General features: G+C 38.0%; 1 protein-coding gene across 1 annotated transcript in view; it reads right to left on the minus strand.

Moving 5' to 3' along the window:
* The window catches only part of LOC140724532 (kinesin-like protein KIF28), a 101,477-nt gene that overhangs the window by 16,668 nt on the left and 66,331 nt on the right, over positions 1 to 18,478 (minus strand). The window contains exons 19-21 of the mRNA XM_073038976.1: positions 16,801 to 16,929; positions 11,401 to 11,535; positions 1,648 to 1,814 (exon numbers count right to left, since the gene is read on the minus strand). Coding sequence (XP_072895077.1) covers positions 1,648 to 1,814; positions 11,401 to 11,535; positions 16,801 to 16,929 — 431 coding nt within the window. The remainder of the gene's footprint in view (positions 1 to 1,647; positions 1,815 to 11,400; positions 11,536 to 16,800; positions 16,930 to 18,478) is intronic.

Below are 18,478 nucleotides of genomic sequence, written 5' to 3' on the forward strand. Positions count from 1 at the left end.
TCAGTAGGAACGTAGTAGGTCATAAAGGCCTACTTCTGTTCTGTACATTATTAAGTTTCTAAAATATTGCAACCCATTCCAACTACAGATGCTTTTCACTCTTGTATCGAGTCTGAGTTCAGTTCTGCTACCTACTGGTCAGCCACACACTTTGCCCGCTGATTACTAGAATACCTGCTCTTTAACTGATCCATAATGGTGTGCTCTGGAAAACCCCGTTGTTTGATTTCTTCCAATCTCCTTGAATTAAAACACCCTGTACTTAATAATTTGTCCTAAAAGATACTTTATAAATAGGAGTCTCTGGGTTATGCCAGGATTAAAGCTTGCTATTTAGAAACACTAAATGCAGTTTCATTAGTAGTTACAAATATATACTGTGAAGTTATGATTTTTGCTCTGGAAATTGTGCTTTATCTGAAGAAAGCTCATTACTATTCAATTTACTTATTAAAATAATACAAGTTGACAATAATTTGAATATTGCCAGGATGTAACTGTTACTACCCGTTATCCTAGCATACTCTTGGTACAGTTGTCTGACAAAACTGGTAGCAGACTTGTGAGGCTGGTTGCACAGCAACAAATCAAACCTAGCCAGAGAATTGGCAAATATGGTGGATTAGAGAATGCTGGGAGAATTATTAGAGGGAGCAATAAAGATAATATCTGATTCATCTTATTGAAAATGGCACAATTGAATCAGGGTTCATGTAACTTTGGCAGTGAAAGATTTTTGTTTTACACAGAACAGAATTTCACCAGTAAGTGGAGTGTGGCATAACAGTGGAGTTTAGCAATTTAGTGTACAATGGTACTGAGTGGTAGGAGTTACACCAGACATCTACATATACTAAATGCTGCACGAAGAACTACATGGTCTTCTGCTGCTGCTTGTAGCCCATCCACTTCAATGTTTCACGTGCTGTGCATCCAGAGAGGTTCTTCTGCACACCACTGTCAGAACATGTGTTTATTTGAGTTACTGTTGCCTTCTCGTCTGCTTGACCCAATCTGGCCATTCTCCTCTGACCTCTTTCATTAACAAGGCATTTTTGCCACAGATCTGCAGCTCACTATATTTACTTTGTTTTCTACACCAATCTCTATCAACACTTGAGACTGTTGTGTGTGAAAATCCCAGGAGTTTCTGAGATACCATTTTTGACACCTACAATCATTCCACAGACAAAGTCATTTAGGTCATATTTCTTGCCCACTCTGATGTCTGGACTGAACAACAAGTGAATCTATTGACCATGTCTGCACGCTTTGATGCATTGAGTTGCTGCCGCAGGATTGGCTGATGAGATAATTGCATTAACAGGTGTACAGGTGTAGCTAATAAAATAGCCACTGAGTGTAATCTTACAATGGAATTCTTAAAAATCAGTAATGGTGGAGCTACAGATGGTGACAATGGTGGAGGGGAAAAAAGAGATGAAAGGGTATGAACTAAAATTTAAGGAAATGAAAAACAAGCAGTATGTTTACAACTCAGGCCAGTTTTGAAGAACAGTAAAATGCTAAAGGATATTATTCTCTACAAATATATTCTATTTCTAAACCCTGTTATTGGCTTCCAAACCCTGGTAGATAAAGTAACTTGAATGTGAATATTCACTGGCAGAATTTCATTTCACACACCTTGCAGACCCCACAGCTCCAGGACCAGTGCATGTGTCTTCAGATAGTTGAGGAAATCTGGTGTAACATGTTGAATTGTGAAATGCATTGAGTAATCCAGGAGGGGATTGGTATTATACCAGACAGCAGGGGTATAGAATGTTGTAGGGAGACCGTACATTATAAATCTGCAACAAAAAAGACACATGTTTTATTGCAATTGGTTTTTGATGAATGACAATATGGAAAAATTGAATTCAAAATTTATACCAAACATTAATAAAGGTAATGCTCTGTGAGTTGGATAGTTTCATAATATTGTTGTGAATTAGTATTTAGTATCTTTCCTCCTTTAATGTAGATTCATGATTCAAAGGTTTTGCAGACTCTAAAAGATTAAACATGTTTTTAGGACTCTGGTCAGACCCCACTTGGAGTACTGTGCTCAGTTCTGGTCACCTCGCTACAGGATGGATGTGGAAACTATAGAAAGGGTGCAGAGGAGATTTACAAAGATGTTGCCTGGATTGGGAAGCATGCCTTATAAGAATAGATTGGGTGAACTCGGCCTTTTCTCCTTGGAGTGACGGAGGATGAGAGGTGAAATGATAGAGGTGTATAAGATGATGGGAGGCATTGATCATGTGGATAGACAGGGACCTTTTCCCAGTGCTGAAATGGCTAACACGAGAGGGCACAGTTTTAAGGCACTTCGAAGTAGGTACAGAAGAGATGTCAGGGATAAGTTTTTTTATGCAGTGTGAGTGCGTGGAATGGGCTGCCAGCGACGGTGGTGGAGACAGATACGATAGAGTCTTTTAAGAGACTCCTGGATAGGTACTTGGAACTTAGAAAAATAGAGGGCTATGGGTAACTCTAGGTAATTTCTAAAGTAAGCACAGGTTCGGCACAGCATTGTGGGCCGACGGGACTGTATTGTGCTGTAGGTTTTCTATGTTTCTATATTTAGATCTGGAGAAACAGCAAAGCCTATTTTAATAAACACATACATGACCACAGCATCGGCAGTATACTTTGTGTTTATTATTTTAACAATTTACTTAATATTCTTACTATTCTGATCATTGTTTCTGTTTCACAAGTCTATTATTAGTGAAGAGATTTTTGTGTTATCATGTTGTGTGAATCTGATTCATATCAATACTTTCCTTTATCACTTCATCTTTGCAATTGAATGCTAGACTACGATCAGGGTCAGTGCAGTCTTTTAAGTGCCAACTGTACAGCTAGGTAAAGAGCACAGCGAGAATCAAGATTTGAAAATTTCATAATGCTTCAATGCAACACTTCCACAGCAGCAGAGACTAAGTTGTGGGTCTCAGCCTGGATATCCTGAAGAGGAAAGTACCAATTGGAGGCATTATGCTTACAGTGGATTAGGGTTTCTTTCATCTTGCTGCTACAACTGCAGTAGTTTAGACCAGACAGAACTAATAGCAGAACATCCTTTAATACGGCAGCCATTCACAAATCAGACTGCACAGTGTGGCACAACAGCATGGCAAGGTCATGCATTGTGCACGCAGTTACCAAGGCACATTCACATTCAAATACACTACACCCGTTCTCCGTTAAAATGTAATAAATCTACAAATGCCATCAATTATCTACTTTCATTAAACTAACTGTTTACAATTAATTACCAACAGAAAAAGATGTACTTCTAAGTTTAACCAAAGACAATTCATTAAATTTCTTAATCCGCTAATCTACAAAACTCTTTGTTACAAACTGTACTTCATCTCTCTGAAGTGTCTACTTCATGCATTAGTGATTTCAGTAAATCACTTCAAGTAGGTCTCATACACATTTGGGCTGGCAGGGTTCTCCATAACTGATACATTAACATAATTATCTCTGTAACTTTGAAAGCAAATTTATAAAAACCTTAAAACAAACAATGATTAACTCTAATTAATAACTGCACAAATATAATTATACATAGTATCTGGCGCATTACTGAATTTAATTAACTCAGTGTTAATAGTTGTGCTATTGTTTGCCTTTTAGTGCTTCATCATCTTGCCCTGTTCTCATTCCTGTCCTGAACTCTGTCCTTCCTTCTTCTCATCCAATTCCTAAACCCTTTCTCTTTGTAACTTGTTCAGCCTTTGCTTTGAGTCAATCCATTGCTTTCTTTTCCAGTATTTTTATTAGTTTCTACATAGTTTCTACATAGAAGAATACAAAGTACAAGAAAGTGTATATAAAAGGTCAAAAAAGATTTTTTAAAACTACCAATTACATTATATTTGTTCATAACAACAATCTCATTATCTCGTATTCATATGTTAATCAATAGTTATATTGAAATATACTAATTTATTACAAAAAAAGAATCTAACCCTTACCAAGACCGAAGCTGTTCATTAAGGAGAAAAGGAGGTAAAATACATTCTCATATAATCAAAATTAATAATAGCCAACTTCTGAGTTTAAACAACAAATTTGAGGTTTTGAAAATAATTCAGAAAAGGTCCCCACAATGTTTGAAAGTCTTGACGAGATTCAGAAATTGAACAGCGAATCTTCTCTAAATCTAAACATGACATAATGTTGCATAACCATTGAGCATGATTAGGAAGAAAAACATCTTTCCATTTAAACAAAAGCGTCCTCCTAGCTATAAGAGAGCTAAAGGCCAAAATATGTAAATCAGATGCCTTCAGCTTAATATCTTGTCCTGCAACAATACCGAATAGGGCCATCAGAGGGTTAGGCTTAAAATTGACTTGATAAAGTAAGGAAAAAGTTTGAAAAACTTCCTTCCAATATTTTTCAAGATTCAGACAAGTCCAAAACATATGAATTAATGAAGCTTCTCCATTATTACATCTGTCACAGTAGGAGATATATCCGAATAAAAACGAAATAGCTTATCCTTAGTCATATGAGCTCTATGTACCACCTTAAATTGTATGAGTGAATGACAAGCACATAGCGATGAAGTATTAGCCAGTTTAAAAATTTCATTCCAAGTTTCCTCAGATATTGATGTCTGTAAATCTTGTTCCCAGAGATTCTTAATTTTGTCTAAAGGAACATTCCTCATCACCAGTAACATACCATAAATATTAGATATTAAACCATTATGAAAAGGTATCAAACTAAAAATTATGTCTAGTAAATTCTTATCTGAACTTATAGGAAATATACATGAATGAGATCTTAAAAAGTCTCTGATTTGTAAATATCTAAATAAGTGAGTTTTGGGTAAGCTGTATTTAGCTGACAATTGCTCAAATGAAAAAAGGTTTCCTCCAACAAACAGATCCCAAAAACATTTAATACACAACCTGTCGCATTCTTTAAAAACTAAATCAGTCATGCAGGGTTTAAAAAAATTAGAATAAATGGGACTCGAAAGGGAAAATCTCAATAAACCAAAGTGTTTTCTAAATTGTATCCAGATCCTCAGAGTATGTTTAACTATTAAATTATCAGTTAGTTTACTTACAGATAAAGGAAGTGAGGATCCAAGAAGGGAAATATTAGAAAATTTATTAACAGAGTTAGCTTCTAAAGAAACCCATACCGGACAATCTATACGGTTAATGTAATATAGCCAAAACTTAAGATATCATATCTTAATTGCCCAGTAATAAAACCTAAAATTAGGTAAGGCTAAACCTCCAGACTTTTTAGATTTTTGAAGATGAACTTTATTTAAATGAGGACATTTATTTTTCCATATATAAGAGGACAAAATAGAATCAAGAGAGTCAAAACAGGATTGAGGAATAAAAACGGATAAAGCCTGAAAAAGATATATAAATTTAGGTAGAATATTCATTTTAATAGAATTAGTTCATCCAATCAATGAAATTGAAAGAGGTGACTAATTTAATGATATCCTTTTTACATGACTCAATAAAGTAAGAAAGTTTTCTTTAAACAGGTGTTTGTAATTCTAAGTGACTGTTACACCCAAATAAGTAAATTGATTCCTTACAATTTTAAAAGGGAGATTAATATTAATTGATACCAAATTATTTAAAGGAAATAATTCACTCTTAGGTAGGTTCAATTTATATCCTGAAAACTGGCTAAAATGGGAGAGTAAAGTAAGTATACAAGGTAATGAGGTCTCAACGTTAGAGATAAACAGCAATATATCATCAGTGTAAAGTGAAATTTTGTGAGTAATACCTCTCCTTAAAATACCACAGATATCATTAGATTCTCGAAAAGCAATGACAAGAGGTTCTAAAGCTAGATCAAATAGCAAAGGGTTCAACGGACAGCCTTGTCTAGTTCCACGGTGAAGTTTAAATGGTTTGAAATTTTGAAAATTAGTAACAACCCGGGCAGAAGGAGATAGATAAAGTAATTTAATCCATTGAATAAGATCTGGTCCAAAATGAAATTTTTCCAAGGTTTTAAATAAATAATTCCATTCAACCCGATTGAAGGCCTTCTCAGCATCTAAGGATATCACACATATCCTTATCTCCTGGGAGAGAGAGTAAATAACAGTTAATACACAGCGTATATTCAAATAGGAACGTCGGTTTTTTACTAAATCCAGTCAGATCATCATAAATAATAGAAGGTAGAATATTTTCAATCCTACAAGCCAGAAAGGATTTTAGTATCAACATCGAGTAATGAAATTGACCTATATGAAGAGTTGGGTCCTTGTTCTTCTTCAGGATAAGCGAAATAGAGGCTTCATAGAAAGATTGAGGCAAGCTACCCAATTTGAAAGAATCCAAAAAAGACTAAGTGCAACTGTGGTATAATTAAAAATCCTTATAAAATTCTCCAGAAAATCCATCTGGTCCCAGAGCCTTCCCTGAGTGTAATGAATGTATAGCCTCGGCAATTTCCTCATAAGAAATGGGTTGATTCGTCTGTTTACAATCATCTGCAGAAAGTGCAGGGATATTTAATTGATCTAGAAAATTATTCATTATAGTATTATTTTTAGGAGAATCAGAACTATAAAGTTTAGAATAGAATTCTCTAAATGTATCATTTATTTCAGAGTGATCAGTTGTCCTATCACCATTAGTTTTGCAAATTTCTTTAATTTGTCGTTTAACTACGGAAGTTTTTAATTGGTTGGCCAACACTTTGCCTGATTTATCTCCGTGAATGTAAAATTGAGCTTTATCTTTAAGAAGTTGAGTTTCAATTGGATATGTTAACAGAAGATCGTATTTAGTTTTAACTTCAACACGTCTTTTATATAAAACAGGATCTGGAGGTATAGAATATTTTTGATCTAATTATTTCAATTGGTTGGCTAATTCAATTCTTTCTTTATTAGCTTTATTCTTAACACTCGCAGTATAAGAAATAATTTGTTGTCTAATATAGGCTTTGAAAGTATCCCATACAATAAGATTAGAAGTCTCTTCTTTTTTATTCTCTTCAAAAAACAAAATAATATGCCTCTCTAGAAATTTTTAAAATTCCTTATCAGATAACAAAGTTGTATTAAAATGCCAAATTCTGTTTGTTTGAGGAAGACCAGGGAGATTTAAAGATAGGAATATAGGAGCATGATTTGAAACAGCATTCTCTTTATATTCACAGGAACAAACTGATGAAATCATTTGACTATCAATAAAAAAAATCAGTCCTGAAATATGTATGATGAAGATGGGGAGAAAAACGAGTACCCCCTATCTAAAGGATGTAAGAAATGCCAAACATCAACAATACCACATTTCAATAAAAAAAGATTGAATAAACAAAGCTGATTTATTAAGAGAAGCTGGTTTAAAAGATGATTGGTCTAAAATTGGGTCTAGCCAGCCATTAAAATCTCCTCCCATCAGCAAAGAATAAAGACTCAGATCTGGCAAAAACAAAAAAAACACTCAAAGAATCCTAGATCATCTACATTTGGGGCATACACATTGGCAAATACTATTAATTTATTATCTAGTTTTCCTGAAACTATAACAAAGTGTCCATTAGTATCAGACACAACTTTATGTTGGACAAAGGAAAGTGTATTATCTATGAGAATCGAAGCTCCTCTAGATTTGGCCTGGAAAAACGAATGAAAACAAGGACCGTTCCAACGGCTAAAAAAATGTAGGTTATCACATTTGCATATGTGAGTTTCATGTAAAAAAAAATAGGGACCTTAAATCTCTTAATATAAGCAAAAATCTTATTACATTTAACAGGGTGATTTAACCTTTTCACGTTAAAACTGAGTAAGTTAATAGTTTGGTCCATTTTTAGTATTATTTAAAGGAACGGTTAAAATGTAAGTTAAAACCAATCCATAAGCCTTGAGAAATGGTAACCAAGCAACAAGCTGGCTAATAAAAATTTGAAAATAGCTTCTGAGGAAAAAAAAACCATCCCCCCGTCCACCTCCCAAAGAAAGAAAACCAACCAATAGAAAGCCGACATCTAAAACTACGGACAACCTCCCCAAAAGACGTGGCGAACGCTCCAATTAGTTTCAAGGTTGTTTATATTCCAACCTAGACTAAACAATATCCAGACAAGAAATTCAATTCTCGTATATCAAAAATACAGTATTAAAAAAATTCAAAAGGAAATTAGTTAAATGTTTACCAAAAGTAATTATTGATAAGTATTATTCATACAGAAAGACATTAAACATTTAATCTTATACCTTCATGAAAAAAACAAGCTAAGCAGTTAGCTTTCAAATTTATAAAAATCTTTATGCTTCAGCATTCAAATGAAACTATTCAAGGGGTCCATCTTTAATGAGATTCTCAGTCAAACTGGGTAGCCAAGGGACATGTTAAAACCCTTGTTAAAAAATTCCAACAAAGCTTGTTTAAACTTAACACATTCCTGCATAACCTCAGCGGATAGTCTTTGAGAATCTAATATTCCACCCTGTAACGAATCATGCCCCTTCGACAGGATTTGCGAATTAGAAGTTTCTCATTTAATCTTGTGTCTTCATGTAAGGACAAACTAAACAGCTAGCCTTCGGATTTTAAAAACCTTTGTGCTTCAGTAGTCGAGTGAAACCACTCGAAAGAACCGTTTTTAAGTGTGATTCTGAGACGAGCTGGATACCGAAGGTGTGGTGAACTAGATATACCTGTCTGACTGCTCCTGTGGCTCCTCCCACAGACCCCTGCTGACTGCTCCTGTGGCTCCTCCCACAGACCCCCGCTGACTGCTCCTGTGGCTCCTCCCACAGACCCCCTGCTGACTGCTCCTGTGGCTCCTCCCACAGACCCCTGCTGACTGCTCCTGTGGCTCCTCCCACAGACCCCTGTCTGACTGCTCCTGTGGCTCCTCCCACAGACCCCTGCTGACTGCTCCTGTGGCTCCTCCCACAGACCCCTGCTGACTGCTCCTGTGGCTCCTCCCACAGACCCCTGCTGACTGCTCCTGTGGCTCCTCCCACAGACCCCTGTCTGACTGCTCCTGTGGCTCCTCCCACAGATCCCTGCTGACTGCTCCTGTGGCTCCTCCCACAGACCCCTGTCTGACTGCTCCTGTGGCTCCTCCCACAGACCCCTGTCTGACTGCTCCTGTGGCTCCTCCCACAGATCCCTGCTGACTGCTCCTGTGGCTCCTCCCACAGACCCCCCGCTGACTGCTCCTGTGGCTCCTCCCACAGACCCCCGCTGACTGCTCCTGTGGCTCCTCCCACAGACCCTGCTGACTGCTCCTGTGGCTCCTCCCACAGACCCCCCGCTGACTGCTCCTGTGGCTCCTCCCACAGACCCCCGCTGACTGCTCCTGTGGCTCCTCCCACAGACCCCTGCTGACTGCTCCTGTGGCTCCTCCCACAGACCCCTGCTGACTGCTCCTGTGGCTCCTCCCACAGACCCCTGTATAAAGGCGACTGTGGGCTGCTGCTCTCCCTCATTTTCCCCAGGATGTAGTGTTGTTTATTCTTCCAGTCAATAAAGCCGATATCTCGCTTCCTAAGTCTCAGCGTGAGTTATTGATGGTGCATCAGAAGGGAGGATTTAAAACCCTTGTTAAAAAACTCGAACATAACTTCTTTGAACTTAGCACGTTCCTGCATAACCTCACATGAGTAATCTTCAACAATTCTAATCCTGCCACCACAAAAATCAATCATGCCTCTTCGACGAGATTCGCGTATTAACAGTTCCTTTGTTTTAAACTCATGAAAACAAATTATTACCAATCTTGGTCTATCTCTGTTAGGAGGTCTAAACACGGGAAACCTGTGAACTTGATCAATCATAGGCAAAGATGCCAACGTTTCCGAAAATAATTCTTACAGAAATTCTGCAAAGAGTTCCATAGGATAATTACCTTCGATTAATTCTTCGAGACCCAGAACCCATAGGTTGTTCCTTCTGCTTCTATTTTCTATGTTGATAATCTTCTGTCTTAACTTTTTGTTGGAGTTCGATTGCTTTTCACAAAGCTTTTGCAGTTCATCCACTTCCGTTTCCAGAGACGACAACATTGCTTCATTATTCTTTATATGTTTATCGTGTTCATTATGAGTTTGCTGAATAGAATCCAATTTACCATCTATTTGTTTAAATTCAGAGCTGAATTTTTGAAACTTCTCAGAGGTTTCTCGTGTATGACTTTGCAACAAATCCATAATAGAATCCAAAGAAGCAGGGGATCATCCTTTTTAGTACCTCTGCCACCACTTAATGTAGCCATAATGAAAAAAATATCACGCTTAAAAAGCAAGTTTCAAGACAGGTTGGAAATAGTAAGATAATTAGAGTTGGAGCAATGGGAGATTGCTGCTTCTCCATCAGCCACCACCAGGAAATCTGAATCCACTGCTTTCACACTTTCCCATGGAAAAGAGTAAGCAATCGACATTTCAGAAGAGTCTCGGCCCGAAAAGTTTATTCTTTTCCATAGATGCTGCCTGGCCTGCTGAATTCCTCCAGCATTTTGTGTGTGCTGCTCACTGTTGGCCAGTATAGATTTTACCAGGGTTACTCAGCTCCAAACCTTACCTTAACTTTAATCTAAAGTAACCTTAGATAATCTCCAGGTAATCAAGCATAGTCAACATGGCTTGTGAAAGGGAAATCATGCTTGATAAATTTACCAGGGCTCTTTGTAAATGTAACGTGTGGTGGAAGAAGGAGAGATTAGTGGATATACTTTACAGAGATTTCTGAGCTGAAAGATGCAGGAGCATCTGATTTCCTAGTGTTTAATCGCAAAAAGGCTAGCACAAAGGTACAGAGAATGTTTAAAAATAATCACAAAATATTACTGTTTATTGTTAGGGAAATTTCCCCCTCCCACCTCACTCACTCTCTGGTCCTGTTCCATCAGCTCAGTCAAGAGACTGCTTGAAAATAAAATAAAACATTATCAAAAATGATGAAATTTTGAAATAATCCAACAAATTTTAGATTTTCAAGTTAAAGTACAGGTAACTATGAACTGAACACAGCTTTATCGATTACTAATGGTAAATAACACAAATAGTAAATTGTAATGGGATAAAGCTAACAAGACATTAGAAGTAAAAATGTAATTAAGCTCTCTGTGGCATTCATTAATTCAGGTGATTGTAGTCATTCTATTTGCTGTTTACTATGTCTATTCATGTACAGATTTTAATCTTTTTTACACAAAACCAGATGGAAACAATGACAGGGTTCCACAAAAGCAGGAACATCCCACCAGAGTTTTATAATTTTATCACTGTTTTAGGAGACCAAGGGAAAACATACAAAGAGGAAACATTTTCAGCTATTAATTGGATTGAAACCTCAGGTGTTTAGTACCCTCGTGCACCCTTTGTGTATGTAGATGAAAACTGGGATTTCTCACCCTACTTGAACTCCTCTGTTGCTGTTTTCTCGGATCCATTTCACTCCTAAACACTGACTAATCTCCACTTGAAAGTCCATGCGTTTTCCCAGCAGATTATCCGGATTCACGATGACAGTTTCCTCTCCCAGTGGACTAAGCAGAAAGTGTACACATCAAATTAGTTGCATTTATCATCGAAAAATCAGTCTCTCCCATGTGCTCACATTTCAAGTGTCTCCAGCAGAAATGAATGGGGTGACTGCCCTTTTGCTTCCATTACAAATTCGGCTTTAAAATCTTGGTTGTAGGAGAATGGTTACAAAGGCTGCATACTTAAAGAAAGTTCAAGGCAATTTATGTATAATGTATGAATAGATCTTTCCAAGGATAAATGTCAATATTATACCCAAACTAAAAGTGTTCAAAATTGCGGGAGACTAGCCTATAATGAAAGCGTCACAGGATGTATTATTACAATTGTTTTTGCCATGGATTGGTTTCTTTCACCTGGTGTAGTGACCCTCTTTATATTACTCATTGCATTCTGAAAGTCTCTAATGGTGCTGCTGCCCTATTCCTTTGTCAAGACAATGGCTGGGTATATGGGGGCTGCTCGGTGGCATAGTGGTTAGCATAATGCTTTACAGTGCAATTCCCATCACTGCCTTTAAGGAGTTTGTACGTTCTCCCCATGACCACATGGGTTTCCTTCAGATGCTCCAGTTTCCTCCCACAGTCCAAAATGTACCAGTTGGTAGGTTAATTGGTCATTGTAAATTGCTCTATGTTTAGGCTATGGTTAAATCGGGGGATTGCTGGGCGGCACGGAAGGGCAGGAAGAGCCTATCCCATGGTGCATCTCAATAAATAAATAAATAAATAAATAAATAAGATCTAAAATGCTAGAAATTATCAGCAGATCAGCCAGCATTAACAGAGAGAGAAACACTTAACACTTCAGGTCACTGAACTACCATCAGAATTAAGCAACATGGGTTAATTTTCAGAGATAGGTGCAGAGAACCAAGTGAGTGTGTATGTCGGATAGAGAGCAAAAGAAACTGAGCAACAGAAACGTCAGTGTGCAGGCCGAGAAGAAGTGGTGAAAGTCTGTTAATCACACACGATTTGCCTGGAGATGAAAATAAGGAGAAAAGGGGGAAAGAAAAAAAAAGGTTTTGGAATTGTGAGGTGCAAACTGCAGATATCAGAAATCTGAAATAAAACTGAGAACGCTGGAGGAAGTGGGAGGGCAGTCTGGATAAATTATGTAAGCCTCTATTCTTTCTGTAGCCTTGCACATAGCCAGCCTGAACACAATATGCTCACATCCTGCTGGTCTCACTGGGTCCTGGTATCATTTATCACGTGTATCCAATAACAAGTAGGCTTTGGTTCATTTTAAACACTAATCTCATTTGAAAGTCAAGATAACAAACACACACTGTCAAAGCATCATTTTATTAGGTTACTAAGGGTGACTCATTATCCTCAATATAGTCTATCAGAGCAAATTTATGATATATTATTGAATAGAAATATCTAAATTAAATTCTTGAGTCATTTTTGATTAATTATTTCATAGTTTAGTATCAAAAAACAATTACTGAAGGTAAGCATGAGAGCACAAGATCAAACAATAAAGTTCAAAAGTAAAATTAATCTTCCAGTTATGACTACAGAGCTTGTGCACAACTGTGAAAACTTTAATGGCTATGGATTCTCATCAAGTGATTGGTTATTTTACAAGGTGTACAATCTTACTGACTTGGGAAAATGACCAAGTTATCCATCATGCCTGATACAGTTACAGTAATAAACATACTCTATGTATTAATATTAGTCTTAGCTAATACTATTCTCTAACTAATTTTGAAGAGGAAGTCAGATGTTAAGACTATCAGGACCAGGAAAAAAAAAGCAGGTTCTTAAGGTCATTGAGGAAACAAATGAGACTTTGACAAAATTCAGAACTATTGTATGTGGGTTTAGTTCAGATGGTCCAGCTTTTAGAAACCAAATTGGAAGAAGATACTTTAACATAATAAGTTTGTAATATCCACAATACTATTCCTTCTTTTAACACAGTACTAGGTACCAATGAGTTGGACAGTGATTGCTTTAGCTTTCCTTAACTGTTAAGCAACTGCATGTTGTCTCCACGGAAATAAATCCAAGCTCAAGCTTTTTTATTAATGTGCATACATCATTTGTACCTAGAACAACAGATTCTGGCTATTTAGCAGCATGCCAGAAATTCGAGTGTCATGGGACAAAAGTGAGTGTAGCTGCTGTTACTAAGGGGAAAGGTCTGAAAGTAGACAAGTCACCTGGACCAAATGGACTACAACGCAGGGTTCTGAAAGAGGTAGCTGAAGGGAATGTAGAAGTTTTTGAAGTGATCTATCAAGAATCACTACATTCTGGAATGGTTCTGGAGGACTGGAACTTTGCAAATGTCACTCCACTCTTTGAGAAGAGAGGGAGGCAGAAGAAAGAAAACTATAGGTTAATTAGCCTGACTTCAGTGGTTGGGAAGCTGTTGGTATCCATTATTAAGGATGTGATTTTGGGGTACCTAGAGGCACATGATAAAATGGGCTGAAGTCAGCATGATTTCCTTAAGGGCTAGTCTTGCCTGACTAATCTGTTTGAATTCTGGAGAGTCAGTGGATGTTGTTTACTCGGATTTTCAGAAGGCACTTGACAAGGTGCCGCACATGAGGCTACAAAACAAGATAGTGTAAGAGCCCACAGTATTACAGGAAACGTAGTAACTTCAATAGAAGATTGTCTGACTAGCAGAAAGCAAAGAGCGAGAATAAAAGCGACCTTTTCTGGTTGGCTGCCAGTAATGGGTGTGCTACGTTTCATGTTATATGTTAATGGTGATGAAACTGATGGCATTGTGGCCAAGTTTGCAGATGATACTAAGATAGGTGGAGAAGCAGGTAGGGTTGAGGAAGCAGGGAGTCTGCAGAGGAACTTGGGCAGATTAGGAGAATGGATAAAGGGTTCCTCCCACAGTACAAAGACATACTGGGTAGGTGAATTCTTTATTATAAATGGTCATGTGATTAGGTTAGGGTTCATTGGGTTTGTGAGGTTGCTGGGGTGGTGTGACTCAAAGGGCGGGAAGGGCCTATTCCTCGCTGTTTCACAAAATAAATAAATAAATAAATAAATAAATAAATAAATAAATAAATAAATAAATAGAAGCAAGATGTAATGCTGAGGTTTTATAAGGCATTGATCAGACCACATTTGGAGTATTGTGAGCAGCTTTGAGCCCAATATCTAAGCAATGATGTGCTGGTATTGGAGAGGGTCCCAAGGAGAATAACGAGGATGATCTTGGGAATGAAAAGGTTAATGTTTGAGGAGCGTTTGATGACTCTGAGCCTGTACTCACTGGAATTTAGGAGAATGAGGTGGGATTTCATTGAAACCTACCAAATATCAAAAGGCCTGTGTAGAATGGACATGGAGAAGATGTTTCCAATAATGGGAGAATCTATGACCAGAGGGCACTGTCTCAGAATACAAGAATGTCCCTTTAGAACAGAGATGAGGAAACATTTCTTTTAGCTAGACGGTGGTGAATCTGTGGAATTCATTGCCACAAATGGTAGAGGATGATGGGTTCTTGATTAGTTGCAGGAAGAAGGCAAGAGAATGGGTCTGATCAGAAAAACTGAATCAGCCAGGATGGAACGGCAGAGTGGATGGGCTGAGTGGCCTAAATCTGCTGCTAATTTCTTATGGTTTAATTAAGGAGGTGAAAAGGAAGGCTTGTGTCTAATAGTCATTGGGGACAGAGAGGCCAATGGCCTACAATGCAACAGCAACATGTATCCATTTGATCCCTGCAGCACAGAATACATTTCAGTCCTGACATTCCAGTGAAAGCTACCACCTCACAATTGAATGTTGTTTTAATATTCTTTATGGATTTTTTTCTACAATAGATCAACTCTCCATTTTTCCCCATGTATCTATTATTCTGAAATCATCTTAAACACTTGCACCTGTGTCTTAAGGCCCCTCCATTCTTCACAAAACAGAATAATTTTGGAAATACTCAGACTGTTAGGCACCATCTGTGGAGCTAGAGATTATTAATATTTCGATCAATGAGCATTAAAGGTCATCGAGCCAAAACACAAACTTAGACTTATTTCTTTGCAGATGGCGTTTGATCTGCTCTGCCTTTGCCAGTGTTTTCTGTTTTATTGCAGATCTCCAGCTAGCGCTTGGTTATATGTTCATTATTAATCTGTGCTGACTGAGCTGCACATCTTGATTTTAAAATTCTTTTCCTTATTTGCAAATCTCTATATAGACCCTTTCTCCCTGCCTCAAGAATTTGCTCCTGCTCCATATCAGTTCAAGAAATCTGGGCTAATTTACTTTTGGTTCGAAATCCTATTGGTGCTTGCTTCTATTGTTTGCATGATTTGTTTTTATTGTCTTTTTCTCTGCTGGCACTGGGGGCTAGTCTTAGCTTTCTTTCAATAGGGTCCTTTTGGGTTCCTTGCTTTTCGACTGTCTGTAAGCAAACAAATCTCGAGTTGTATAATTTGTCCATTCTTTGATAATAAATGCACTTTGGATCTTTAAATCGTGGGATCTTTTGAGCCCCTTATATCTTCAGGACAGCCAAGTGTCTGGCTCTTGGTACATTAATGGTGCTATGTAAATAGAATTATTAAGTGTATATACCAGCCCTAGTTTTACTGAAAACCATAGTTGTAGTTACATAACCATTAAGTCAAATAGTGTATTAAGACAATGCTATTACAGTGCTGGGGCCTTGGAGTTCAGAGTTCAAGTCCAGCATCCCCTGTAAGAAGTTTTTACGTACTTCCCACGAGCACGTGGATTTCCTGCCACATTCCAAAGGTGTACCGGTTCATAGTTAATTAGTCATTGAAACTCTCCTGTGATTAGATTAGGGTTAAATAGGTGGGTTGCTGGGAGTGCGGCTCATTGTGCTGGAAAGGCCTGTCCCGCACTTCATCTCTAGATTAACAAAGTAAATATTCCCAACCCCTTTAGCATTTTTTAATTTCTAGGCTACCTGTAAAATCCTATCTAATTATAAACAATAAAATAATATGCTTATATTTTCGCTCGCCTCTTCAACCCACGAGCTGTGCGACTCCCCCCCCCCCCCCCCGAGGAGACAACAGCAGATAATATCCTGTTGAGCGTCATCAAACTGAAATGTTAGCTGTTCCTCTCTACAAGCATCCTGCCAGACCTGCCGAATGTTTCTACTATTTCATTTTTTTTTGTTAAGTTTTCTTTTACACTACGCAAAGCATCATTTGGGTAACAAGTTTTAAAAAGTGGAGGTTTCATTCATTTAACTCATGTTAATAGTGTTAGCATTTCGAAGTAGAGTTTTGAACTTACTCTCCGCTTGGCGTGCAGGGAAGCAGTCTGACCTGTAAAACTGCTTCTTCTTTTCCATGATGATTATTGACATCCACTTGGTCTTCATGGGTTATGCAATATGCCAACGTCTCCAACCACACATGGGCACTGCAAAATATTTACATTGGCTCATCTTGGTGAAACTGGCACAAGTAGCCATTTTACTGATGGCCTGCTTTTACCATTTTTATACACAAACACCTGAAGATTAGACACATCATGTTTTTATGCATTTCCGGATCCAATCCCTATGCAACAATAAAAAGTACTTCAAACTCAAGGGTTTGCTATTTGCGTGACAGTGTATGCAATTTTTCTTCTAGATCAGGAGTTGCCAACCCAGCATCCATGGATCCCTTGCTTAATGATATTAGTCTACTGCAAAAAAAAGATTGGGAACCCCTGTTCTAGATTATCCTCTTGTTTGCCTGGCTAATACCGGAAGAAATACACATATGCGGTGTTCTGTGCTCCAGTGACTCATGGAAAAACAAGCCCTCACTGTGTTAGTGAAGGCCAGCTCATCTTAACTTAAAGTGTTCCTGCATGACCAGATAAAGATAAAATTACTGCAAATGCTGGGAACTGGAAACAAAAGGAGAAATCTCAGCAAACACCCAGCTGTGGAAAGAGAAACAAACTTAACATTTGAGGTCTGAGACAAAGGATTCTGAAGAAGATTTTTCAATCTGAAAAATTAGTTTTCTTCTTCTTTCCACAGATGCTGCTGGTTGTCATCAACACTTTCTGTTAGTGCTTCTGCCCTGCAGATCTCGGTGTGTTGTTGGGAGCCCAAGGTGGACTCCTTTTGAGTGAATCACCTCTCTATATCTCCCTTCACCACCTCAGTTCCCCAGCAGTAGTAACAATCACCAAACAATCTTCCATTTCTGCCCCCTGCCTGTTCCAACTATAAATCTGCCTCCCAATCAATCACAGGCACAATCCCACCAAACTTGCACCAAGACTATACAGTCTGGGCTGAGACAGCCCTACTCACTTTGGCATGGTTACCAGCAATCCAAGCTGGCTGATCTGCTGCAGCAAAGTCGCTGCTGAAAGGGCCATGGATCCTTCAGGACACGTGCAGCTGATTTGTGTTTCATGGAAACTACTGGTCAGAGGGAGGTGCTTCAGCAGTGTAGTGATATGTTTTGTAGCAGGCCAGTGCCACCTTGTAAATATCTTTAAAGACAGGAGGTATCTGTCGTTGTATTGGCAGATGTTTCACCTCTCACTCACATTTGCACGTTTCCATGCTGTATGACTCTAAATAAAGGTCACTTAGACAGTGAAGTTTCATATAACTCTGCAACACCGCCATTTATTATTAACAAGAGAAAATCTGCAGATGCTTACCCGATGCACAAGGGAAACCACTTCCAAGATGATGCAATTACCCAATTTTAAGCTGCTTTATTACTGGCAGTAGTGCTATCAACTACCTAGTCTCTAAGCTTTGTCGACTCCTTTCTAATCCTCCATGACCCTTTCCTTTTGGCGCAATCTACATTCGAGTTTGTACATGCAAGTTGGTATTGGCCTTTTTACAAACACGACCTAAAAACAGCACAGATATCCTACATATATCTTAGAGTTAACCTTTTTATAAAAAGTCTAACATTATAGTAACATAATAATATAAAGTAAACTAAAA

The sequence above is a fragment of the Hemitrygon akajei genome, chromosome 3 (genome assembly GCF_048418815.1).
Source record: "Hemitrygon akajei chromosome 3, sHemAka1.3, whole genome shotgun sequence".
NCBI lineage: Eukaryota > Metazoa > Chordata > Chondrichthyes > Myliobatiformes > Dasyatidae > Hemitrygon > Hemitrygon akajei.